General features: G+C 39.6%; 1 protein-coding gene across 3 annotated transcripts in view; it reads left to right on the top strand.

Annotated features, from left to right (window-relative positions):
• GARNL3 (GTPase activating Rap/RanGAP domain like 3) overlaps window positions 1-26,896 on the top strand; it is a 209,217-nt gene that overhangs the window by 64,941 nt on the left and 117,380 nt on the right. For 2 of the 3 annotated variants that reach the window (XM_050926716.1, XM_050926719.1), the window contains exons 3-5: window positions 2,450-2,524; window positions 21,306-21,405; window positions 25,127-25,245. In XM_050926716.1, coding sequence (XP_050782673.1) covers window positions 2,450-2,524; window positions 21,306-21,405; window positions 25,127-25,245 — 294 coding nt within the window. Of the gene's footprint in view, window positions 1-2,449; window positions 2,525-21,305; window positions 21,406-25,126; window positions 25,246-25,494; window positions 25,536-26,896 lie in introns of those variants that run through there. The other variant, XM_050926718.1, reaches the window with a different exon arrangement.

The following is a 26,896-nucleotide window of genomic DNA, read 5'->3' as shown; positions in this document are numbered from 1 at the left end:
CTATACATTTTTAAAATGATTTATTTTGAAAACTTTTCAGATTAGTTTTACAACTACATCAGAAAATGAATGATTGTTTGGTAATTTCATTTACCAAAGGTAAGGAAGCAGATATTTATGAAGTCATTGGGAGGTGAACTATCTCCAGTTCAACAGGTTAATCATTAATATTTGGAGGATTTTCTTGACATGCTGTAATTAGGAGGAGAACATCACCAGATAGACATTTAAATTGTTTTATTTAACTAGAACAACATTATTATGTATTCTGAATTTTTTTTCAACAGCAAACATAATATTTTAACAAAACAAGCATGTGAACTTTAGAATTCAGCTAAACATTCAAATTTTTTAAAATCAGGTTTGTTTTTGTTAAAATTGTTTTTAACTAAAATAGTTAAATTTTTTTTGTTAAACTTTTTTAAAAAATCAACAACCGTTTTTGCTGTTAACAAGCATGTTGTCTCTGGAGACACAAATCCAGAATTTGAGAATTGCAAAACTTAGCATCTCTGATGGTATCTTCTAGACTGAGCACTGAGTCCATTGGGTAGATGGAAAGAATAACCTAAATAATCGATGCAGAATCCCCTGTAACCTCACAAGATTGGGTCTCTAGTCCATGAACTATTGGAAACTCATTTACAAAACTTTTCTTAAACATTACATGAATATATTGTCTTGTACTATAGAATTTATAATCCATATTCCATGATGATATCTTTGAACTTCAATGTATCTTAATTAATACTATCTTTAGTTAGTTTTTTTCCTCAAAAATCTGATTTAAATAAAAAAAATCTGACTTTTTTTATTTATTTGTTTTTAAAATCATCGATTTTTATCCATCCTATAACAATTACAGCTATGTGTGTACTTGGGAAATGCCCACCAGACAGTAAGCAACCACCCTTAATGGGCCGTTAGGAAAAGACAATTAATCTTCAAAGATGTGGATTTCCCATCTTCCCTGCCGTTCCTTCATGTGGACATTGCAAATAAACCTTGTTTCCTGGTTGCTTTGATACTGTAGGGTCACGGGGGAGGAATAGCTCAGTGGTTTGAGCATTGGCCTGCTAAACCCAGGGTTGTGAGTTCAATCCTTGAGAAGGCCATTTGAGGATTGGTCCTGCTTTGAGCAGAGGGTTGAACTAGATGATCTCCTGAGGTCCCTTCCAGCTCTAATGATCTATGATTCTATAAAGTCACCTGGTACAAAATACCACTTTGGATACTGCTGGTACTTTCCCACTGGAAACAAAGGCTTCCCGCCTTATGTAAATTCTGTTTAAGGCTGGGAAGGAAGGCATTCAGGACTCTCCTCCTTTGCCTGCTCAGGAAGGAAGACTGCTAAAAACACCTGAAGGGAAAGGCAGGGTTGAGTCCAGGCTGAGACAGGGATCCAGTTTGTAAAGAGAAATAACTGGAACTCTAAGCCACAGAAACTCTGCAACTTGCCTAAAACAACATTTAGGGTGAGAAATTACATTTTGTGACCTGTTTCTTGAGTGTGTTAAGCTTAGTTTGTGTGTTTTGTTTTATTTGCTCAGTAATTTGCTTTGTTCTGTTTGCTGTCCTTTATAATCACTTTAAAATTTACCTTTTATAGCTAATAAACTGTTTTTAGTTTATTCCAAACCCAGTTTGTGCAATTCAAAAAGCTGTGCATATCTATTTCCACATTGAGGGAGAGGGTCAATTCTTATGAGCTTGCACTGTGCAGATCTTGCTATGCAGTGCAAGGCAATATTATGTTGGGTTTATACTCCAAAGGAGGTGTGAACGTGACTGTTGGCCATTCTTCTAGATAAATCTTCCCACACGGAGCTTATTTCAGTCTGTCTGCAGCTCGGTGTGGCCTTACCTGTGTGTGTGCTGGAGAAGGCTTGAGAGCCTAGCACAGCAAAAACAAAATGAGGAAACCCAGGCTGGTGGAAAAGGTGGGCTCAGTAAGACCTCAGCACATCAGATGGTGCCCCAGGAGGGCGGTTCAGCATGCATATGTCATGGTCCAGGCAGCCTAGTTTTCTCTCCTTATGTAAAACTGTCTGCCTTCAGGTAATCAGTTGGTGGAATTGCATCTCTCATAGTCGGGGCCTCCCAGTATTGAGCCTGCTTGGCTTTGAGTCAGTGAAGCCAAAATTTGAGACCAAAAAAACTTGTAATTTGTAGTGGGCAAGCCACTTCAACAGGTGAACACAAGAGCCTCTCCGCTGCCTGAGTCCTTATAGCTACAATGAATTAATTTCTGGTGGAAGTTGTCTTTTGTTGGCCAAACTGATAAACTCAACTCAGAGTAATAATTATCTTTGAGGGAGAGGGGAAGGACGGGTTGCACATTTCTGGCTAAGATGGTGGAAGCCAAACTGGTTTTGTTGTTTAATATCTGATTAGGTGGAGGCTTTTGAAGTCAGAATTTGTATCTCTAACTTTAACTCTTTTTTCACAGCTTATATCTAGTGATGCTGATGGAGCCATTCAAAGAGCTGGACGTTTCCGAGTGGAAAACGGATCTTCTGATGAGGTAAGGAAAAGCCCCTGTTTATAGCTATTGCCTTTTCCTATTCAAAGATCAATCGATTAAATAACAGCATTTTCAAATTTCTGAAGTGTTGTATCAGAAGGTTAGGATTGGAAGAGACCTCAGGAGGTCATTAATTCAATATACAAGGTTGATATTCAGTGCGAGGAAATTTATTCAGCTGCAGTGATTGGGTATTGTCAGAGCACTTTCCTCTCAGAAGCGTTCATGGATATGTCTGGTTCCTCTCAGTCTTCTAACTTTAAAAATAGATATTTGATATAGTGAAGGATAACCGAGCTTTACACTGTAGAATATAAATTGGTGAATTTGGGGCAGAAAAGGGCCCCTTACTAATCATTTCACAATTAGCTGCATACATTACTGTGGGGAGGGTGGGAGTTTGCTGAAGCATCTGATGTAAACCTGTACCAGAGTCATAATGCAGGATTGGATGACTAATGTGACCAAGAATCTGATCTAGTATGGCTGTATGTGTGTAATGTAGAATCTTAGAAATTATGTTCTTGATATAAAATTATTTTCCTACCTTTTTGAGACAAGATATAGAATCATGATCAAGGTATAATCCTACTTCCAACTCTGCTACTTCTATCCCCAAACTTTCTCATGTGAGTCAGTATATTTAATTTTAAATCCATGCATTTTATATCGGCCTGGCTGGCCATATATGACACATCATGGGCAATCTAAATTCAAAACTCAAGCTAGATCCTTCCTTCTTAGTAGGGGCCGAGAGTGGTGCAGAGACAGCCTCCATGTTGCTTTGCAGAATCCTTCTCTCTTTTACTTAACAATTTCAGGATCAGAACGGATAGATTCAGGAGAGAATTGTGTCCAGGACCTGCTTGTTCTGAAGAAAGGTGGCCTAATATGGGGATGTTAAAGGACGAGTTGGGGAAAGGAAGAAAACAAGGGTGTTTGAATCTTTCAGACCATTTGAACAAGTTCTGTTATAATCCCATGACTTTACTCCAGCCCTGCCCTTCATGCTGATCCCATGTGGACAACCATTCTCTTTATCAACCTTACCTGAGCCACCATACTGCCGTCACCCAACATTGCCTCAATATAGGATTTAAGTGCTGCAGAGGGCATTATATTAGCTATCTACACCTAGAGGAATATTGCCCTCTATAATAATTTTCATTTTTGAAGCTATAGGGGCATTGGGATGATCTCAATAAGTCAGTTGCTTAGCATGCATTACTGAAGAAATACCTTTTGTGTGGTGGAAAGGGATGTGTTAAGGTACTGAGCACCAAGTAACATCCTAAAAATTACTAAAAAATTATAATCTTGAGAAACAAAAAACAATAATTGTTTCTCTTAATGCCATTTCAGGGATGTGACTCATTATTTTAGTTAAATGGGGTTCTTGCTATGCTTTAGGGACAGCACAACTACAGATAAGCAAAATAATTGCAATTATTAACTAGGATTAGTTTATTACTAATGAAAGGGAGAAAATAAGATAAAATAAAAACAGAGCATAAGCAATAAATAATGCTTCAATTACTTCAGTTGCAATCTCTTCTGTATTTGTATCTATGGAGAGTTTTTAATGGAGATTACACTGTAAGAATTGGGCCCTCTCTGGTGGGGACACTCTTCTCTACATAAGATAGGATCAAAGTATATTAGTTCCCAAATCAGTAGAGTCCTGCCTTAATGTATCATTGAGCACTAAAACAGTTTGTATATATGGGACAAGGAATTTTGGGTTTAAGGGTTAGAGAATTGTGTTTGGTTTATCATGGTTAAACAATTTATATATGATCAAAGGTGATTGATCTTAACTAAGTCTTAAGAAACCAAAGAAATATTTAAATTCAGCTATTTAAAAGATGCTATTTAAGGAGTGGTCCTGAGACAGGCAAATTAAAGACTATTAAGAATCTTACATTTAAATTAAGTCTCACTATTTATCTCTTTTTTACCCAGATTAGCTTATGTCTCCTTTCCATGAGTACATAGTTTAAACTTTACACAGTCTGGTGTTTAACAGGAGAAACTTGTTCGGTACCTTAAATTACAATAGCATTTTGGTATCCCATTTAAAAGTTTTACAAGAAAAAATTAAATGCAGTGCTTCATCTCATCAGTGCATGTCAAAGTATTGGGTAATGTGATTATGTTGTAGAAGCAGTGCTGGGCTGGAAGATTGCCGCTTCTTGATGTGGTGGTGTGCAGCTTCTTTCTTCTTTGTAATTGGAGTAGTTGTAGTATTGCTGCTGTGTTTTTGGTTGTATAGATGAAATGAATAGTCTGACTGAGAGTGCAAGAGTTAACACAGTAGTCCTACACTGCAATGTAAACCCAGGCTCAGACTCCAGCTTGAACCCAAATCCCCCCTCCATCTACGCACAATCTGTCTGACTCAGCTCCAGGTCCCAGGATTCTGCACGAATAGAGGATGCAAGCTTTGGCCCCACAGGGACTCGGTTCCAAACTCTATCATTTTGCAGTATGAACACAGCTTGGACCCAGGTCTGTCAGACTTGGGTCCTGAGAGTCTGCTACTGCTATCCCACAATTGCATGGAATGGTGTCCTTTCTATCCTAAGACTGGTTAGTTGACTCCCAGGAAACAGAAGTTACCCCTTTGATGCAAGTACAGCTGCTCGGCATTTAATCTTTCTTTTTTATTCTGACTGCTGAGCTGCAAGCAAAGTGAATCTTCTCTTGTGTTCATAGTAGTTACTGACACAAAGAACTCTTTTGTCAATTGTGCTGCTAGCCAGGGCTCCCAGAGTGGGGGGCAAGTGGGGCAATTTGCCTGGACCCCACAGGGGCCCCGCAAGCCGCTCCAGGTTTTCGGCAGCACTTCCGCCGCGGGCCCTTCACTTACTTTGGGTCTTCGGCAGCGGGTCCTTCAGTGCAGCAGAAGACTGGGAGCGAGTGAAGGACCCACCGCTGAACTGCTGCCAAAGCCTTGGAGCGCCGCCTGGTGAGTACAAGCGCCGCAAGTGGTGGTGGTTGGGGGGGAAGTCGCGATTGGCGGAACTTAGGCTGCTCTACTGCTTCCGCTGCCATCCGAGAGGGACCTACCACTGAATTGCTGCTGAATACCCAGCCCTGCCCCAGGCCCCCTGAATCCTCTGGGCGGCCCAGCTGCTAGCTGGTCATAGGGGAACAGACAGACAGATTTTGGTTAATCTCTGGTGCAAGGCAAGCAAACAGTTCAACTTCAGCAAAAGGTCCTGGCTTCAGCTTTTGGGGTTTCTGAGGGAAGTCCAAAATGCAGTTGAGGGATCTTCCTTTTGACAGATCGAAGCAGTTTGCAGAAAAGACTGATGAGTCTCTATATACCTTAAAAGAATCAAAGGCCACATTGCGTTCTCTGCAAATTTACACGCCTGCACAGAAAAGAGAGTTCAGTAAGTCCCGGATAGTGCAGAGATCTTGTCTCGCTCAGTTTCCTGCCAGAGATATTACAAACCCCAATATAAGAGACAGCGGTTCCAGAAGAGGAGACCATCTACCTCTGAGGCATTGATCTCACCACTGACAACTTAGAAACATCAATTTTGATTTGGTGGTTGAAGTGCTGGTTACCATTCGTGTTAATACCTACTGCAACCATTTGCTTGTCTCCCTTTACTTCAGTTACCATCTTTTTCACTTGTGCCAAGATGATTTCAACAAGAAATTCCATCCACTTTATTTCACTCCCGCCATCCAACCTCACTTCCCTATCTGTCTTCAGGGAGCCTTCTCATGAGCACCTTCTGTGACAGGAAATAGGCTCTCTCCTGAATTAGGGTGCTATAGAACCAGTTCCTACACAACACACAGAAAAGGGGTTTTATTCCAGATACTTCCCGGTTCTGAAAAAGAATGGCACTTGGAGACCCATTCTAGATCTAAGATTACTCAACAGGTTTGTAAAGGTTCAGAAATTTAGGATGGCAACTCTTGCAGCAATAATTCCTTCACTGGACCAAGGGGATTGGTTCTCAACCCCTGACACTTACTTTTATATAGTGATTCACCTTTCCCATAGAAGGTTCCTCCACTTCGCTCTGGGTAAAGAGCATTTCCAAGAGAGGATGCTCCGATTTGGTTTCTCCTCAGCACCAAAGTGTTCTCAAAAGTTCTCTCAGTGGTGGCTGCTCAAGGGATTCTCCTACAACTAATCCTTGTTGGCCACTCAAAGAACCATAGATCTATTTTTCAGACTGGGACTTAGTTAAACATCCAAAAGTCCACCCTAACCTCCACACAAAGTTTGGAGTTCATAGAAGCTTACTTGGATGCAATAGCAGCCAAAGCATACCTCCCTCTGCACAGGTTCATAGTTCTATCCAACTTAGTCAGTAGAGTCCAGATCAGACCACAAACATTGGCCAAAAACTTCCTAGAGCTGTTGCGGCATATGACAGTTGGTGTTTTTGTGATAAGCCGTGTGAGACTTCACATGCACGACCTCCAGGGGTGGCTCAGCACTGTTTATTTGCTGAACAAACACAGTTGGAACAAATTTCTCTCAGTGCCTTTCATTGTGGAAAAAATCCTTCAACTGATGAAAGGACTTCAAAATGTTTGCACAGGGGGCCCTTTTGTTCAACCATTTTCAACGCTAATAATAACAGATGCCTCCTTATCGGGAAGAGGAGCCCGTATAGACACTCACACTGCTCAAGGCAGGTGGTCATCTCCTGAATCTATCCTGCATATCAGCTTACTGGAACTCAGAGCAGTCAGAAATGCCTGTCTCTATTTCCTTCCACTGATCAGGGACAAATATATGAAGATCGTGGCAGACAACATGTCATACATGTTCTATATCAACTGTCTATATCAACTGTCAAGGGGATGCAAGATCACCTTCCCTCTGTGCCCAAAGCAGTGAGGCTCTTGAATTGATGATCTGAAATCAGACCAACATCTCAGCAGCTTACACCTCAGCAGAGGTGTGCAAAAATTCACAGCAGATACTCTCAACAGGCATTTCTCACAAGATCATGAATGGGAGTTAGATCCCACTACACTCCATTACATATTTTGAGGCTCGGGTATCCTGCAAATAGATCTAGTTGCCACGGTAAAGAGCAAGAAGTGCTCCAGTTCTGCTTGAGAAGCGGACTAGGTTAGCACTCCTTGTGAGATGCCTTCTTCCTTCACTGGACTCCTGTAGGCATTCCCCCAGCTCCCTTGATATCCAAAGTATTGATCAAAGTAAGGAAAGACAAGGCCAGCCGTAGTTCCGACATGGCCGAGACAAACATAGTTCCTTTACCTCACCAAGCTTGCTATGGCTTGACTGATCACTCGCCGAACCGTACCCATCTTCTCTCTCTGGATGCCGGTCAAAGTCTTCACTCCAGCCTTGAGGTTCTTTGACTCAAGTCATGGCTAATTGGTTTGCAGGACTAGAAACATCAATCTGTTCTGAGGATGATAGAGAGTGCTATTATGTAGTAGGAAACAACCCACCCCAATACCTACCTGCAAATGTGGATGAGATTCAGTCACTGCTGCTACTGACATCTTTCACCTAATTCCTCTCTGCTGTCAGATATACCAGATTACATTTTTGATCTAAGAATGACGGGGTTGTCTCTGAGCGAGGTTAGAGTACGTTTGGCAGCTATTACAGCTTTCCATCCTATGGTGGAGGGTTTTTTCATGCTGAGTCATCCTACAATGATTATATTTCCTCAGAGGACTAGGGAACCTCTTTCCACAAGTCACATGCCCTACTCCAGTTTGGGACATCAACTTGGTGCTTACATGCCTTGTGAGGCCCCTCCTTTTGAAAGTATGGCTACCTGCTCCCTCCTTTCTCATAGCTATTACTTCTGCTTGAAGAGTGGGAGAGAGAGGGGCTCTGATGGCATAGCCTCCATTCACAGTATTTTTTAAAGATAAGGTCATATTACAACCATACCTCAAGTTCTTACCAAAGGTATCCTTGGATGTTCACATAAAGCAACCTATCCACATTCCATTTTTTCCCCTAAAGCACATCTGAATAAGGGAAAGATGTGGCATTATGTACACTCGGTGTCAGAAGTTTTTGACCTGGACAGGACTAAATCCTTTAGAAAATCTCCCAGATTATTTCTTTCCATTGCGGACAGAATTGGATCTCCAGTTTCCAAGCAGACTCTCAAGATGGATATCTGGCTCCATTACCTGTTGTCAGTCTCATGATCTGTCACCTCCTCCTAAAGTATTAACTCACTTCAAAAGATCCCTTTCTACTTCGATAGCTTTTCTTAGGAATAGCTTTTCTTAGGAATGTTCTAATCACAGGAATATGTATAGGTGCAACTTGTACCTCCATTCATACCTTTCTGAAACTTGTGTTTACCGAAGGCTCAGCTTCTGATATGATATTATCTGTTATACTGTCCTCAATCTTGGACTCGACTCCAAAGCCCCACCTCTCCTTAGAGGGTACTGCTTGGTAGTGACTTAGCATAGAGTGCCTGTAGGGAAGAAGAAGAAATGGTTACTCACCCTGTGCAGTAACTATGGCTCTTCGAATGTGTCCCTGTGGGTGCTCCACTACCTGTCCTCCTCCTCTCTGCTTCAGAGTTCTTTGCCATGGAGCTTTGCAGTAGAGAAGGAACAGAGAGCATGAGAATGACTCCATAGCTCAGTGATCTAGGGCATTCATCTGGGAGGTAGGAGACCCAAGTTCCAGACTCCCTGCCTTATTCAATATTTATTTGTTGAAGCTGTTAGATTTTTTAAATAGAGACTGCAGGAAACCCACCCTAACATAACCCTTAGTTGAGAGATTAGCCCCCTCTCCCAGGAGGTAGATGACCCAAATTCTGATCTCTGCTCCACATCAGGCAGAGGATGGAATTGAACCCAGATCTCTTTCATACTGGGTGAGTGCTCTGACCACAGGGCTAAAGGTCAGAAGTATGGGCTCTATCACCTTGGTTTTTCTTTCAAAATAACTGACCTGGCTGAGGCACCTAAATACAGGACAGGCTTCCCTGCTGTGAATCTCAAGTGGAGGCAGAGACCTAGCTCCCTTTGAGGGCCCCCACCCAGGCCACACCCCTCTCCTCAACATTTCCTATTGACTATCCTAGACAGCTCCCTGCTAAGCTTTACAGTGCCTAAGTCCCTCTTGTGAATTCCACTCCAAGTTTCAAAGAGAATGACACTTCCTTAGCTATAAATAATTACTACACACATTCTGGGATGCAGCTTTTAACTTCTATTTTGGTTTAACTTCAGTACTATTTTCTTTAATACTGTGTTTTAAATATCTATGTATTAGTAATTGTGCCTTATATAGAATATCTGATATGTATCTTTAATGGCATATTGTCAGTGTATTACAAATGGTAAGTTATAAAACTAGAAACCATTTGGTTCTAAGGCAAACAACAAGAGTGTTGTCTCACAGAACAAGAGACATCCTATTTGTGCCAGACAGCAGTTTGGTATGGACATAATCTTTATCTCAATAAAATGAACTCTATAAGATATTAATGTTAGAAAGAGAACTAACTGGTTGTATAAAAGAATGTAAGGATATACTTTATTCAAGATATTCCAAAGAAGACTGATTCTTAGGACGTGTTATCAGAGCTATAAACTGAGAGGGCTTCCTCATCCCTCCTATTTGCAAAGAGAAAAACCTTTAGTTTAAATCCATACAAAAAATCCAACACACACTCTTACTGAAATTGATTTCTTTTCCAAATACTCTAAAGTCTTCATTCTTCAAAATGTTGAGAACATTTATGGTTACAAATGGTTTACAGAGACATTGATTGTGTCTAACTCATATTGCTACTTAAAGGCAATGAGTAATGGTGTGCAGTAACTGTGGTTCTTCAAGATGTCTGCCTATAGATGCCCCAGTCTAGGTGCATATTAATATTTAATTATGTATACACAGTGGAATTTAATCTGATTCTCCCAAATCCTGGGTGAGTGTGCTATCCACTATGCTAAAGATCATAAATGCGGGAGGGGTGTTAAGCACCATTATCATAGCACATAGGTCATAGCACACCTACCAGATTGAGTCCTGAAGGCAAGATAACCAGGGAAGTGCAAATTTTGTGGGTCCCAGTGGGGCTTAGGCTTAGGCCTGAGTTAGGTGCTAAGCTGTTGAGTGGTATCAGGACTTACGTGGCTGTGTACGTGCCCAGCTGCCAAAAGTTAAGCACTTCAGAGACTTTAATGGTGGAAACTTTGGCTTCTAAGGAATTTAGTGCCTGCAGGATTATGTGGCAGCTGAACAGGGCTTGTGAGTACCAGTGATGCCTAAATGTTGGTCTCTAGGTACATAAAATGGGAGTTTGATGCTTAAGTCCACAAGTGAGAAAAATGTGTAATGTTAGAAATCTCTCAAAATAATCTACAGGATCTATTCTGCCTTATAATTAAAATTTCTGTTTTAGAACTCCTAACAACATGGCACAGAATGCATATCCTATTCATATTTATTTATTAGATTAATAGATTTTTAAGGCCAGAAAAAGGGATTTGTGACATTACCCTGTATTCTTCACAGAAATATTGTCATGATATGAATATAGCATAACTAAGATATGTTTTATGCAAGATGGGTCACATGAGGTATCAATGAAAAGGTTATGATCTACTGAATGTGTTTATCCAGTTTGTGTGCATGTATCATTTCTGTATCTAAAGTGTAGAATATTTATTATGTAACAATTACGACTGTGTGTGTGTTTGGAGGAATGCCCACCAGACAGTAGGCAGTCAGCCCGAATGAGTCATTTAAGAAGGACCATAGAACTTTGGAGATACTAATCTTCCACCTTCCTGAGGAGCTTCCTGGGATGTTGCTTTAACACTGCAGGGTCATCTAATGATGTCACCTGGTATGGCGTACCACCTTGGACACTGCTGGTATTTTTCCACTGGAAACAAAAACTTCCTGCCTTATGTAAATACTATTTAAGGCTGAAGAGTAAGGCAAACAAGACTGTCCTCCATTGCCTGCCTAGGATGGAAGACTGCTAAAAGCACCTTAAGGGAAAGGCAGGGTTGAGTCCAGGCTGAGACGGGTCCAGTCTGTAAAGAGAAATAACTGGAACTTTAAGGTACAGAAACTCTGCAACTTGCCTAAAACAACATTTAGGGTGAGAAATTACATTTTGTAACGTGTTTCTGGAGGGTATTAAGGTTAGTTTGCGTGTTTTGTTTTATTTGCTCAGTAATCTGCTATGTTCTGTTTGCTGTCCTTTTTAATCACTTTAAAATTTACCTTTTGTAGTTAATAAACTTATTTCTTGTTTATAACATAACCCAGTTTGTGCAATTCATATCTGGGGGGTCAAGAAGCTGTGCATATCTCTTTTTCTACATTGAGAGAGAGGGCGATTTTTATGAGCTTATGCTGTGCAGATTTTTCTCTACAGTGCAAGACAGTATTATTTTGGGTTTACACCCCAAAGGGGGTGTGCACATGAGTGCTGGGTGAATCCCCAAGCTTGATTCCTCCTGCACATAGCTGATCTCATTGTCTCTGTGTCAATTTGCAGCTGGATGTGTTCCTATCTCTGTGTATGTACTGGAGAAGGCTTGAGGGCCTGGCACAACTAAGACAGGGGAGGAAACCTAAGCTGCTGAAATTGGCAGAACCAGTGGGACCCCAGCACATCAGGTGGTATCCAAGATGGAGGGGTCCAGCCTGGCACAGGACTATTATCATCAAGTAGTCGGGTCTTCTGCATAGGACTTCCCTCAGTTAATTCCTGTTTGAACTAGAACATATCTTTTAGAAAAACATCCAATCTTGGTAAAAAATTTCCAGTGATGGAGAATCCACCATGACCCTGATAAGTTGTTTCATTGTTTAATTACACTCACTATTTTAAAAACAAAATTGTGCCTTATTTCTAGTCTGAATTTGTCCAGCTTCAACTTCCAGCTGTTGATGGTTATATCTTTGCTATATTGAAGATCCCTCTATCAAATTTCGGGTCCCCATGTAGGTACTTATTAACTGTATAGTCACACCTTAACCTTCTCTTTGTTAAAGATAGAGTGTGTTGTCTTTCACTGTAAAGTATGTTCTCTGGTCTTTTAACCATTCTCCTGGCTCTGCTCTGAACCCTCTCTAACTTATATGACACTCTCCAGTTTATTAATATTCTCCTTGAATTGTGGACAGCAGAACTGCTTTCAGTATTCCAGTACAGTAAAGAGGTAATATAATATCCCTATTCTTACTCAAGAGTCCCCTATTTATGCATCCAAGGATTGAATTAGCCTTTTGGTCACAGCATGCACTAAGACTTCATTTTCTTCTGACCATTCACCACAATTCCCAAGTCTTTTTCAGAGTCACTTCTTCCCTAGATAGAGTCCCCCATCTGGTAAGTATGGCCAACATCCTTGATTCCTAAATGTATTCATTTACATTTGGTTATATTACAACATGTGGTGTTTTCTTGTGCCCAGCTGACCAAGCATGCCAGATGGCTCTGTATCAGTTACCTGTCGTCTTCATTATTTACCACTTTCCCCAATCTTTTTGTCATCTGCAAACTTTATCAGCAATGGTGGCCCGTCCATACAGGCAAACTAGGTGGTCGCGTAGGGTGCCAAGTTAAAAGGGACACCAAATTTGAGGAAAAAAAATCTAATTTAAATTTAAAAAAAAAAAAAAGGTGAAAAAAACCCAAATAAAATAATGAAGATGCCATTATTTCAATTCCCGTGCTCGCACAGAGAGAATGTGAATTATAATTCATTTCTCTACATTTCTGTGAATTTGTTAATATGTCAAATTTTTTATTTACTGCAAAATAAATATTTTAGTGATTTTTTTTTTCAATTTGCGACATAAGGTCAAGATGACCCACTCCACAATTTTGATAAGTAATAACTCAGCCACAATGCAACACATCCGCCAATGGCAAGAGCTGAAATGCTAGTGTCATCTAACTCTAATATACATCAAGGTCGCATAGCTGGAAATTCATGTAGAGCGGAGAGTCAGCATTGACTCATGAAAATTCAGAAGACATTGATGCTACAGATTTGTGTAGTGAGCTTCAGGCTTTTTCAAGATGACCTAAGAAACATTCCACTCCTGAAGAAGTACTGAAGTTTGTTTGTGAAAATAAACTCAGATGGTTTTCCAAACATTTTTATAGCTCTGTGCATTCTTTTAACTTCATCAGTTTCCGTAGATAGTGGGGAATGTAGCTTCTCAAAGTTAAAAACATATCTGTGTTCAGCAATGGTGCAAGAGAGACTTGTTGGACTTGCCACAATGTCAGTAGAGCATGAAATAGCTGGAAAATTGGATCTAAAAGAACTAGTGACTGAATTTTCAAAACTTAAAACAAGTCATGTTTTAAGAGCACAGAGTATTTTTTATTCAGAGTGTTTTTTAAATACAGGTTAAAGTTCATTGAAGAGTTTTCTTATTCCTTTCTACATTCGATGTGGTGGTAATGGCAGTTAAAGCAGGATAGCGTAACGGATGATTTTGGATTTGTGATAATAAAAATGGTAATTAACATTTTAATGAATTTTTATTTGAAATTGGACTGAAATATCATCTTGCTGTCATGTACAACTCTATTCTGAAAATTTCGTGTCTCTATTTTATCTGATCTCAGAAACATTGGTTGGACAGACAAACAGATGGACAAACCGAATAATTAAGTCTCTGTTTAAAAAAAAAACACTTAAAACATTAAAAGGAAAAAGGAGCAAAATGTTTCCCAGTTTACCAAAAATCTCAGCCTAGATCTGCCCTTGGGGCTTGGGCATGGGGGACACCGATTGCATGGGTCACCTAGGGTGCCAGTTGCTGGCAGCTAGTCTAGGGCCGCCCCTGTTTATCAGTGATGAGTTTATGGTTTTTTGTAGGTCATTAATAAAAATGTTAAATAGGGTAGAGCCAAGAACAGATCCCTGCTGGACCCCACTAGAAATACACTCTATTGATCACTACCTGTTGAACCCAACGATCTAGCCAGCTTTCTAGCCACCTTATAGTCATCCAGCCCATACTTCTTTAACTTGCTGGCAAGAATGCTGTGGGAGACTGTGTCAAAGCTTTACTAAAGTCAAGGAATAACACGTCCACTGCTTTCCCCTCATCCACAGAGCCAGTTATCTTGTTATAGAAGGCAATTAAGTTAGTCAGGTATGACTTGCCCTTGTTGAATCCATGCTTTGCTCTCCTCTAAGTGCTTCAGAATTGATTCCTGGAGGACCTGTTCCATGATTTTCCCAGAGCCACATAGTCTGCAGTGATCCACTCAAGGTCATTCTTGGTAGTATCCTTGGTGCCCACATGGAGAAGCAGGAAGGGATAGCGATCTGAGGGCTTGATGAGTCTCAGCGGTCTCTCCGTCACATTGTGAATTCTAGCTCCTGGCAAGCAGCACACTTCTCGGTTTTCCCGGTCAGGACGGCAGATAGATGACTCAGTCTTCCGGAAGAGGGAGTCCCTGACCATCACCACCTGCCTCCTTCTCTTGGGAGCGGTGGTCGTGGAACCCCCATCCCTAGGACAGTGCATCCCATGCCTTCCAATCGGTGGAGTCTCCTTCTGCTCCCTTCCCTCAGATGTATCATCTAGTCCACTCTCTGTATTAGTACCTGTGGAGAGAACATGAAAGCAGTTGCTAACCTATATCTGCATTGCTGGTACATGGACGGTCCTCTTTCTTCTTCTGGAGGTCACATGCTGCCAAATTTCTTCACTGTCCTTCTGTCCCTGCTGTGCAGCCTGCTCTGAATCTTCAGAATGTTGTGCCTGTAGGAGCATATCCTGACGTCCGTCCAGGAAATCTTCATTTTCTCGTATGCGATGCAGGGTTGATACTTGTTTCTCCAGACCTTGAACCTTCTCTTCCAATATGGAAACCAGGTTGCACTTTGTACAGACAAAGTCGTTTCTGTCCTGTGGAAGAAAGACGAACATGGCACATCCTGTGAAGGTCTAAACAGCTGATTGCTCACCATCCATATTACCTTCCTTTTAAGAGCTTCCTCAAAGCAGTTGCAGTAACTACTCAGAGAAGCCTGCAAGATGAAAGCCTCAGTGGTCTCTCCCCAGGCGAACTCCCAGTCAAACTCCCTCTGTTAGCCTCTCTGCTGTTAGCTACTCAGCTGGTTCGTAGCTGACTGGCTTTTTATAACAATTAGGCCCACTCAAGGCCCACCTGGAGCAAAGCACTCCCAGTTCACACTTTTCAAACAATCAAGCACATGGTCAAACTGACAAATTGTCCCCGCAACAGACACTCAGATACTCACCAACACAGCCCCCCAATGCAGCACTTAGCGTACCTCCTTTTGGACAGATCCCAGTCAAGCTCCCTCTGTTAGCCTCTCTGCTGGTATTAAGAGCTGCTGTTTAACATCCTCCTTCGTTACTGTTGAAATGGAAAGGTATTTCGTCATTGTCATCAGCTGATATGAATAAATAATTTAACATTTTCTCAAATACAGAACAACAATATGTATTGAACATTTCTGCATTGTTATTGATAATTATACTAGGGATGCAAACATTTAAGAAGCCATTTAAACTATTAAAATTATATTAAATCAGTTAACTGATTAAAGGGAGAGAAGCTGCTGCTGCTCTGGCCAGCCCCCAGAGCTGGGTGGGGTCAGCCAGCCTGCTGGGCTGGGGCTTAATGGGTAGTGTGGGTTAACCAATAAGACTAATGCTTACCATTTAACTGTTTAATATTTTACATCTCTAAATTCTACCATTTCCATCTACTAATGACTGATACCATTGTTAGAATTTCTTTTGTTCCTAATATATTTTAAAATCACCTTGTTGTCCTTAAATCTGCTGCCCATAGATTTCTCCTTGAATCTTTTTGCTGCCCTTCTTTTCTATGATTCCTAGATTCTAATTTATATTCATTATTAAGCTTCCCCTTTCTTCCATTTGTTATATATAAGTTTTATAGATGCTTTTACTGACACTCTAGGCCAGGTTTGTTTTTTAACCAATGTGGTGGTTTTTCTTGATTGTGGGATCTTATTTCTGGTTTGAATTTGTATAGCTTCAGCTGCCAGCTGTTGATTCTTGTAATGTTTTTGTTGGCTAGATAAGAGCCCTCTGCTTTCAGAAATTATCTCCCCATGTAGATATTTATAGATTGTGATCAAGTCATCTCTTTACTTCTTAAACTAAATAGACTGAAGTTCTTGCATTACTCACTGTAATACATGCCTTCTAGTCTTCAAATCATTCTTGTGGCACTTTTCTAAACTCTCTTCAATTATATAATTGTACCTTCATTATAATACCAGTCAGAAGTGGGCGCCAGTGGCATCAGGCTTTTGGTCATAGCCCTGGTAGGTCACAAGATTCAGACCTTAAAATTGTAACATTCTGTGGACAGTCCAGATACCTCTGAAATAAAGAAAATTCCAGTTAAAGCAGGTTTTATGATGTGTTAAAATTTGTTTAAGTGAAATAGTTTGTTAACCTATTAATAGCTGATCCATGCAATTAGCTAATAGCCAGGGGTAGCCAAGCCCCAGGATTCTTGCTGAAAGCCATAGATTCCTTTGTCAGGCTTTTGTATTGCAGTAGTGGCGCACACAGTTTGCATTCTGAACAGGCAATTTGGGGTAATTTCTGCCAGAATCAGCCCAAACTCATTCATGGTTCCTTAGAAAACAGTGATTAACCCCAGTATTATTGAATAGTAATGTACTATGTGGATGTCTCCTTACTGGACAGTAGCTGAATCAGAAATAAATGTTAATACTACGTTAATCTGTAATCTGAGATGCATCAGGGTGTATTTCTATGCCCAGTTTGTTGTACATTACAACTGTATGATTAGATGCTTGCTTCTGATGTGTTCCTCCCTAAATGTAAATTGCACATAATGTATTCACGATGCAAGGATAGTTAGTATAGCACTCCCATAGCGAGTGTTCCAATGAACTATTGCAGCCATCAAATGATAAAAGAATTATACTTTAAAAACACCGTGGAATGATGAAAGAAACGTATTGGGTTCAGTTGTGATTTAATGTCACAATCCATTGCAGGGACACATGTCCTCAGAAGGAACTTCTGGAGGCATTTGCTCAGTCTAGCACAATACTTCCAGGCATGCACTACTCTTTGGAAAGGTTCAGGATGTGTTCTTCAATGCCACATGAGAAACTGTCTGAGGCTTTGGCTCTGCCCTTTCAGAAGGCTTAGCAAATGTGTAATGGTCCTTGTTTTCAGGGGAGTACAAGGACAGCCATTTTGCCTGATCACTGTGTACAGGTGCAAAAGTATGTATGCATCTTGTACTGCCCTAGTACAACTGAGGCCAGGTACAACTGAGACTGCAGATCCTATTAAGTACCTAAGAGTCAGAGTGGGATGTTTCTTCTGGCTGAAATTCTAGACCAAAATATGAAAATAGGGTTTTCATTGCAGGATACACTGGTAAAGTGAGGGATCTGGCTTTAGAGCACAGTGGAAGTAGCATAAACATTTCCTAAGTAGAAGAGAGGGACTCTTGTCACTTTAAATATTTCCTTTAACCAAGCAATTGACCCAGAAGCAGCAGTGAAGGACTCCAGTGGGATTCTCATGTCCCCCATTCTTCCCAAAGTATGGGTGGCCATGACTGAAAGTCTTCTAGGGTTGTGCTGGGAAGAGTAAAGATAAATGGAGGAAATCTGGAGGCAAAACTTTGTAAAGAGAGTTTTCAAAACCTGTTTTTTTGCTATAATTCATACATCCAGATGTGTTGTTTCTTTTAGTAGAATGTTAAAGGGCCATCAAAACACAGTGGTTCCAGGGGAGAGCCAGTGAGAAAAGGCCAAAGTGATATGAAAGCATTTAGCTAAATAGAATCCTAGAAATGTAATGGGCTGGAAGGAATCTCAGTAGTTCATCTTAGTCCATCCCTCTGCTCTGAGATAGGACTATGTATATACATAGATCATCACTGACAGGTGTTTTTCTAACTTGTTCTTAAAAAAAAATCTCTGATTACTGGGATTCCACACCTTCTTTGATAACCTATTCCAGTACTTAATTATCCCTATACTCAGAAAGTTTTTCTTAATATTTGACCAGAATCTCCCTTCCTGCAGATTAAGCTGATTATTTCTTGTCCTACCATCAGTAGACATGAAGAACAGTTGATCACTGTTTTCTTTATAACAGCTCTTAACATATTTGAAGACCGTTATCAGGTTCCCCCTTCAGTCGTCTTTTCTCAAGACTAAACATATCTGTTTTTTTAAGCTTTTGTCATAGGTCAGGTTTCACTAAACCTTTTGTCATATTTGTTGCTGCTCTTTGGACTCTTTACAATTTGTCTGTATCTTTTAGTGTGGAGTCCAAAACTGGACGCAGTATTCTTCTCACAGTAGTCCTCCTACTAGTGCTACTCAGCCACAGCTGAGGCCTCATTAGTGCTGAGTAGAGTGAAGCAATGAATAATCTCCAGTGTTTTAGATATGATACTCCTGTTGTTCCACCCCAGCATGATACTACCTTTTTTTGCAACTGCATCATGTTGGGTCATATTCAGTAAGTGATCCTCTAGACCCCCAGATCCTCTTCAGCAGTATTACCTCCTAGCCAGTTACTCCCCATATTGTAGTTGTACATTTGATTTTTCCTTCTTCAGTGTAGTACTTTGCGCTTGTCTTTATTGAATTTCATCTTGCTGATTTCAGACCATTTCTCCAGTTTGTCAAGGTCAATTTGAATTCTAATCTTGTCCTCCAAAATACTTGCAACCGCTCCTAGCTTGGTGTCATCCACAAATTTTATAAACATACTCTCCATCCCATTATCCGAGTCATTAATGAAAATATTGAATAGTATCTGACACAGGACACACCTCTGCAGGACCCCAGTAGACAGATTCTCCCAGTTTGACAGCAGTCCATTGATTGCTCTTTGAGTATGTGTTTTCAGCCAGTTGTGCACCCACTTTATAGTAGTTTCATCTAGACCATATTTCCCTAGTTTGCTTCTGTGAATGCAAGCTGGGAATGTATCAAAAGCCTTCTTAAAATCATGATAAATCATTTCTGTTGCTTCCCCTCATCCATTAGGCCAGGATTCTTGTCAACAAAGGAATTTCAGTTGGTTTAGCATGATTTGTACTTGACAAATCCATGCTGGCTATTATTCACCATTCTATTCATAGATTCTAGGGCTGAAAGGGACCTCGAGAGGTCATCGAGTCCAGTCCCCTGCACTCATTATCCTTGGTGTACTTGTTCCATTATCTTTCTAGATATTGAAGTTACCCTGACTGGTCTGTAATTCTCCACTTTCTCTTTGTTCCCCATTTTAAAGATAAGTACAGTGTTTGCCCTTCTCTAATCCACTGGGACATCACACATCCTTCATAAGGTCTCAAAGATTCCTTCATGTAATTCCTTAAGTATGCTTGGGAGAATTTTTTCAGGCCCTGCCAGTTTGAATACATCTAAATTATCTAACTATTCTTTAACCTATTCTAGCTTGTGTTCTTTCCCCCTTGTTGTTAATATTAAATCTGGTTAGGTATTTGATCACAATTAGCCTTTTTAGTGAAGATGTAAGCAAAATAGGAATTAAACACCTCAGCTTTTTTGATGTCTTCAGTTATTAGCTCTCCTTCCTTGAAAAGTTGTGGACCTACACTTTACTTATGTTTTTTTCTGTAGCTCCTAATGTATTGAAATAACTTCTTCTTGTTGCTTTTTATGTCACTTGCTAGGTGTAAGTCATTTTGTGCCTTAGCTTTTCTGATTTTTGTGCCTACATGCTTGTGCTATTCTTTTGTACTCATTCCCAGCAATTTGTCCACGTTTCTGCTATTCATAATATTTCTTTTTGATTTTCAGGTCTTTAAAGAGCTCCTGATGCAGCCGTATTCGCCTCATACTATTCTACCTATCTTTCTTTTGCATTGGGATAATTTGCTGTTATGCCTTAAATATTTTCTCTTTAAGAAACTGCCAGCTCTCTGGAACTCCTTTTGCCCATAGATATTCTTTCCATGGGACCTTACCTACTAGTTCTGAGCTTGTTAAATTTTGCTTTTTTAAGTCAATTTTTCTTATTCTGCTGCTCTCACTTCTTTCTTTCCTTAGAAACGTTACATGATCACTTTCACCCGAATTGCTTTCTACCTTCAGATTCAAGAATCAGTCAGAATCAAGTCTAAAGTACTTCTCCTCCACAGTTAATTCCTCCACTCCTGAAACAAGAAGTTATCCCCAGGAACTTACTGGACACTTTGTTTTGCTGTATTACTTTTCCAACAGATATCTAGATTGTTAAAATACCCCATTACTACCAGGTCTTGTGTTTTGGTTATTTCTGTTGTTTGTTCTAGAAATGCCTCATCCACCTTCTCCTCCTGATTTGATGATCTATAGTAGACACCTATCGTGAAGTTGCCCCCATTCTTTGTCTTCACCCAGAGAGTTTTAACTGGCCTGCCTGTCACCTCCGTCAGAACAAGTGTGTACAATCTTGATCTACAATGTAACATCTTCTACTTGTTTTCCCCTGACTGTCTTTCCTGAACAATCTATGACCCTCTGTACCAATATTCCAATTATTCAGCAATCCAATATTCAAACCAGCTGTAAGAAATTTTTATTTCAGTTGCATTAAAATAGATTTCCAAATCAGCTCCATGCTTTTGAATGAAGAATGGGCATAAGGATCAAACTCCACGGGTGCACTTAAGCTAATTTTGCTTGACTTTTTCCTGCATTATTCCTCCCTCCCCCACCTTTTGCATTTGGAAAGGTTTACTCTAATAATTTCCCAATTCTGTTTCTGCTTCAGAATGCAGATTTCACCCCATGTACATGGCGCAGAACAGATGTGCACTTGGAAAACCCAGAGTACCACACCAGATGGTATTTCAAATATTTTCTAGGAAAAGGTAATTAATTACACTTTTGTAAATGGCTTAAACATGATTTTAAATAAATGAGAAATGCTTTTCACATTTGAGTAATTGCAATTGTTAAAGTGCATGGGATTGACTTTATTTCTTATTATTAATATTGCACCTTCAGTATGTGCAGTGCTGTACAGAAGATGGACTGAGGCAGACAGGTGGTTCCATGCCCCAAAGAGCTTAGCTTCTGATGTTATTGGGGGCACAATACAATCCAGGATAAGCACATGGTAGTATTTGGTCACTAAAGCTGTAATTGTTCACTGCACTGCAGACTTTACTGCTAGTCCATTGGAAGCTAAACTTCTAGCACTGACATGAGAGAGAAGCCCCAAACCCAAGAAATCTTGTCACATCAGGGTTTCTCTCAAGAATTCTAGTGCTCCTCACTTTTCTATAATGTAAAAATGTTTTCAGAACACGTTTTGTTTGAGGATTTTTGTTTTTCTACTTCTTGTCCCAGACAAAATAAGGAAATACACTTGAAATGTATGTGAATTGTTGAAGGCAAAGTTAGTTGCACATCAGGAAAAGTTAGGCTCAGTTAAGACTTGAGTGAAGGTTCAGGTTAGTTTATATCATATCTGAAATGGCTTACTCAATTGTCCTTGTTCTCTTTCACAAAATATCTTCCAGAACTGGCCCATCTCACCAGATTAGTCAGTTAGGCCCCTACTTGGCTTTGTAAGTCTAATCAATTATGCTGCTCCCTATAATGTAGCAACATTTTGTGAGATGGCATATTTGCAAAAGACTTTAAGAGAAATCAGTGGAAATGGTTTTTCTTCACAGATTTTATAGGAAAGAACTGAGATGGCAGAATCCTGTAGTTTGAGAGACTTGAAACATAAACTTTACAGAACAAAAGAAAAAAATCCCTCTCTTCCCCTTGAAGCTGCAATTCCTCAGTACATTTTCTCTTACTGCTTCTAAATTTAAACCATTGCTCTTTGTAGTGAGGATCAAGTTTTTGATTTCCATGCTTTCTTCATTAAGTCCTTTAAAGTTGACAGAATCAAGATTTCTTAATGTGTTTGCAAGAGTCTTTCTTCTGTTCATTTTGTTTTCTAATACACAGTCTGAAATCTTAAACATCTATTTCTGAAAATCATTTTTACCTTTCTGTTATTTGTGTTTGTACAGTGCTTAGCACAATGTCCATGACAAGGGCTCCTAAGCACTACCTCAGTACATACAAACAAATAAATAAAATGCACAATCTGGTTTGTTATTGTAGGGATGTTCACTAGGGTTAGGCTGTATATACCAGATTGTCATAGCTCTTCCTTGTGCATACTAGGTGGTTTTGAATTTGCCTGTTAGTGCTGGATAGCTAGAAAAATATATTTTTAAATAAGAAGTTTTATTGGAAAATGTCTCTCAAAATTACTTGCATTTTACAAACAGATGCAAGAAAAATGGAACTTTAACATTTGAATCTATCGACAATGGTCCTTTAAGTCATGTTCTTAAAAATAATCTCAGGTGCCAGAGACTAGAAACAAATTCCTAAAAAAAGCCAAATTTATGAGGTATTTTGGAAGCTATTGGATCAACTGAATATTTACTTTTGAAATTGCACACAACACTGAAACCACTCAATGGAAATGCTGATTAAAGAATGGTGTTGGCTGTAGTATATCAATTTATAAACTTTAGAAATGGAAAGAGCAGGAGTTGTGCACTGCATGTTATCACATTTGGGAACTGCTGGGCATCCAAGTTCAATTAGCATGCTTTGCAAGTGACATATTCTCAGTTTAGCCTGTTTTGAGGGGAGAGAATGAGGAGAGAAAAGGCTTGACCTAATGCTGTCATGGCCTCTCCTAAAAGAAAGCATCATGGTTACTATTTATATAAACAGAGATAGGGTAGATGATCTGTCAGTACTATAATAAATCCAGAAAGCCAAGTTTTAAAGGGCAGGTGAGTTGTATCTGCATAGGGAAATAAGATCTCCAGAGAGGATCAACCTTTTGGAGTCAGCAACAGTAAAAACAAGACTGTTTGTCAGCTTTGCTCTCTGCAAGTAGTTTTGGTAAAAAAAAAAAAAAATAAAAAAAAATGAAGTGTATGTACTCTTATTCATAGAACAGATTTTCAGTAGGTGTCTAGCATATTTTACGGTAAATTTGTGGTTGCCTTACTCATGTTAGTTATCTCATTGATAGAATCATAGACATGCAGGGATGGAAGGGACCTCAGGAGGCCATCTAGTCCATGCCCCCACACTGAGGCAGTATTGTAGATATCTAGACCTTCCCTGACAGGTGTTTGTCAACCTGTTCTTAAACATGTCCAATATGAAGGATTCCACAACATCCCTTGGTAACCTAGTCTGGTACTTAACTATCCTTATAGTTAGAAAGTGTTTCCTAATATCTAACCTAACTCTTCCTTGCTGTAGATAGACAATTACTTCTTGTCCTACCTTCAGTGGACATGAGGAATAATAGATCACCAGCCTCTTGATAACAACCTTTTACATATTTGAAGACTATTCTCATGTCACATGCACCTACACCACAGCCTTCTTTTCTCTAGGCTAAATATGAGCAATTTCCAGCCTTTTCTCAAACATTTTGGACCTTAAAATCATTAAAACTTCCGCTGCAGCTGACATCTCCTTTGTATGATGAACCTTGGGTCCATAACACCAACTGCCTGCTGTTAATGTTTTGTCAGTTGTTACATGCTAAATGGAAGCTTCAAGGCAGCATTAAGTTTACAATTATCATTGCAAAAAGCCAGGAACTTGAAAACGTTAAGGTTATAACACAGTTAATATGGTCAGCATACTCTGTATATTACGATGTACATAATGACATTAATATGACAGATACACATTTGAATAGAAAAACAAAAATACATCTGAGTTAATGCTGTAGGAACCTTAACATGCTGTAATTAAATGCAAAAACAATGTATAGCTGAGATTTTAAATGTACAAAAGATTGGAATTTTAAAGTTATGTTTCCCACAGAAATGGAAGCTCAAGTTGTAAATATGTAATATATAATATTGTGGTAAGGTGACTGAGGCATAGTAGCTGTTGGAACCATAATTATGAATTCTGTGACCTTTCTGTGTGTATTTAAAACATCAGTGATAACACAGACCTTTCATAATTTAAAAACATTTTCTCAAATCATGTGTCTTCCTTAAAATCGATGTCATCCTTATTTGTTTTATTAGGCTTCAGTAAAACCATTATTGACCAGCATAGACCAAATGTTAAATGCAGATGTTGTATACTCTGGGACTGGGAATACACACTGAAATTGCTACCGCAGCGTGACAGAGAGCACAAAACCAAGAGCAGAGAAGGGGACAAAGGATAGAGTAAGCAAAAGGAATGGGAAGTGTTTAGTGAGGCTTGAGAGAGTTCAGAGGAAAATGTGACTGTGAGATTATTATAGGACCTGCTAGAATGAGGAACTCAAACTAGGTGCAATAAGTAGAAGAATTCAGAGGGTAGTGGAGTGGTGGAAGCTGGAGGAGTGGCAGAGAGATTGAACAAGAGAAGGTTATTTTAATCAAGGCAAGAGATCACAGCACATGGACAAGGGTTTCAGCAGCGGGAAAAGTGAATAAGGAGATTTTGGCAATATGCTGCTGGAAACCTACCAACAATGTAGTTCCGTTTGTAACAACTGATTTTTCCTTGTATGATTGTTTTTTATTTGTCATGTTTCCTTTCCAGTTCATCAGAATTACATAGGTACAGATGCCGAGAAGAACCCTTTTTTTCTGTCTGTCGTGCTCTCCAACCAAAACAATCAACGTGTCCCTCAATACCGCTCAATTCTCTGGAAAAAAACAGTAAGGAACAAATACTAATTGTTGCCTGCCTGCCTGCCTGCTCTCCATGGTTTTTTAGGGCATTTCCTTCCCTTAGTTGTACCACTGAATTCTTAACATTGTTCCATAGCTACTGTGCTGTGGTTACCACATTAGATACATATATGGTATGAGTAAGCCCAGAAGAGAATTCAGACAAATCTTCTCTGTAGGGTTCATGTTTCCAGATGCTAATTTTTTGTCATCCTGGCTTCCTTCACCTACAGGAAACCTTTGGATCCCCTGCTGACCGCCTAAAGGTCATTAACTAGGTATTAAAACTCACTTATTTTTAAGTATTTACTATTTCGTAGCACTGTCAGTGTGGATAGCTTTATATAAAACAAAGGAGAAGGAATGATCCCTACTCCAAGGATGTTCAGTTCTGCATTTAGCGAGATCATACAGTTTGGACTGTCAGTATGTTGAATGACTAGCATAGAAGTTCAGTCACAAATGGGCATATTTTAATTGTTCATTGTAGTGAATTATCATTGTAAAGCTTCACAGAAGTTGTATTTCAAGAAGATATACAAATGCATAGCGGGTGAATGTGTGACCACAAGGAGAGAGAGGAAGATCCATGTCTATGGGATACCATAAAAGGAGAAGTAAAGATGAGAGAAGAAGGATTCAAAGAGAGTGTTTAGTTAATAAGGTGGCTTAGGAGAGCAGACAGATGGGAGTGGGAAAAGAGAGGTGAGATATAGGCAGGGATGGAGTTGTCAAGGGCCTTGAAATAGATGATGACAAGAAGCTTAAAGTGCAATATGGAAGGCAAGATGAAGCCAGTGGAGGAGGGGAGTGACCTGGGCAGAAGCAGTAGAAGTGGTTTAAAGGGAAAAGGGTATTATAAAATATGAAGTGTTGGTAGAGTGGCGTAACCCATAACCACTTAAATAATTTATGCAAACTAAAAAAGCAAACAGGAAAATTAGACAGATTTATACAACTCCCAGGCAGTGAGAGTACATAAAAAGAATATCACCCACATATACTTCCTGTCTCACATGTATTGCAGAAGAGATTTTGGTCAATTCTTGGTGGGATTTGCTTCCTAGGAATCACCCCATCCATATTGATTTGTTCCATGTTTCCTGGCTCTTGAGTGGACTGTCTTTACAAAAAACAAAATTAAAAACAAAACCACCAAAAAGGAAACGAAAAAAAATTGAGATAACAGAAGGGGGGGAATGTTCTCTTCATTCTGCACTTTAGACTCCCCCATTGTACAGTAAAAATATGACGACAGATGGAAGTGTCAGTTACTTCAAAATACACTAGTCCAAATTATTACCAATTTATGGCTGCTGAATCAGTACAGTGGGCACATTTAAGTTCATTCCAGTTCTCAAGATATTACTGATTTTAGTAGTATTATCCGTTCTAAATATAGGAAATATAATTAAAACTGGAATTAACTTTTTAATGCACCCACTGTATGTAGGAGAAAAGCTGGACAGTGTACAGATTATATAGTTTTGCTTGTGAGTGTTGTTTGATCCTACTGGATGCCTTAATAGTCCCATGTTTATCGTCAGAAGTGCTATATATGAACATCAGCTGCAAATGAATAAAAACTCTTTCAGTTTCCTTTGTTTTCCTTTTGTTATTTATCTGATATGGTTCTTTA

This window comes from Gopherus flavomarginatus, chromosome 17, assembly GCF_025201925.1.
Source record: "Gopherus flavomarginatus isolate rGopFla2 chromosome 17, rGopFla2.mat.asm, whole genome shotgun sequence".
In the NCBI taxonomy this organism is placed as follows: Eukaryota; Metazoa; Chordata; order Testudines; family Testudinidae; genus Gopherus; species Gopherus flavomarginatus.
Note: the sequence above shows the minus strand (reverse complement) of the source record. Positions and strands in the feature narration are given on the sequence as shown.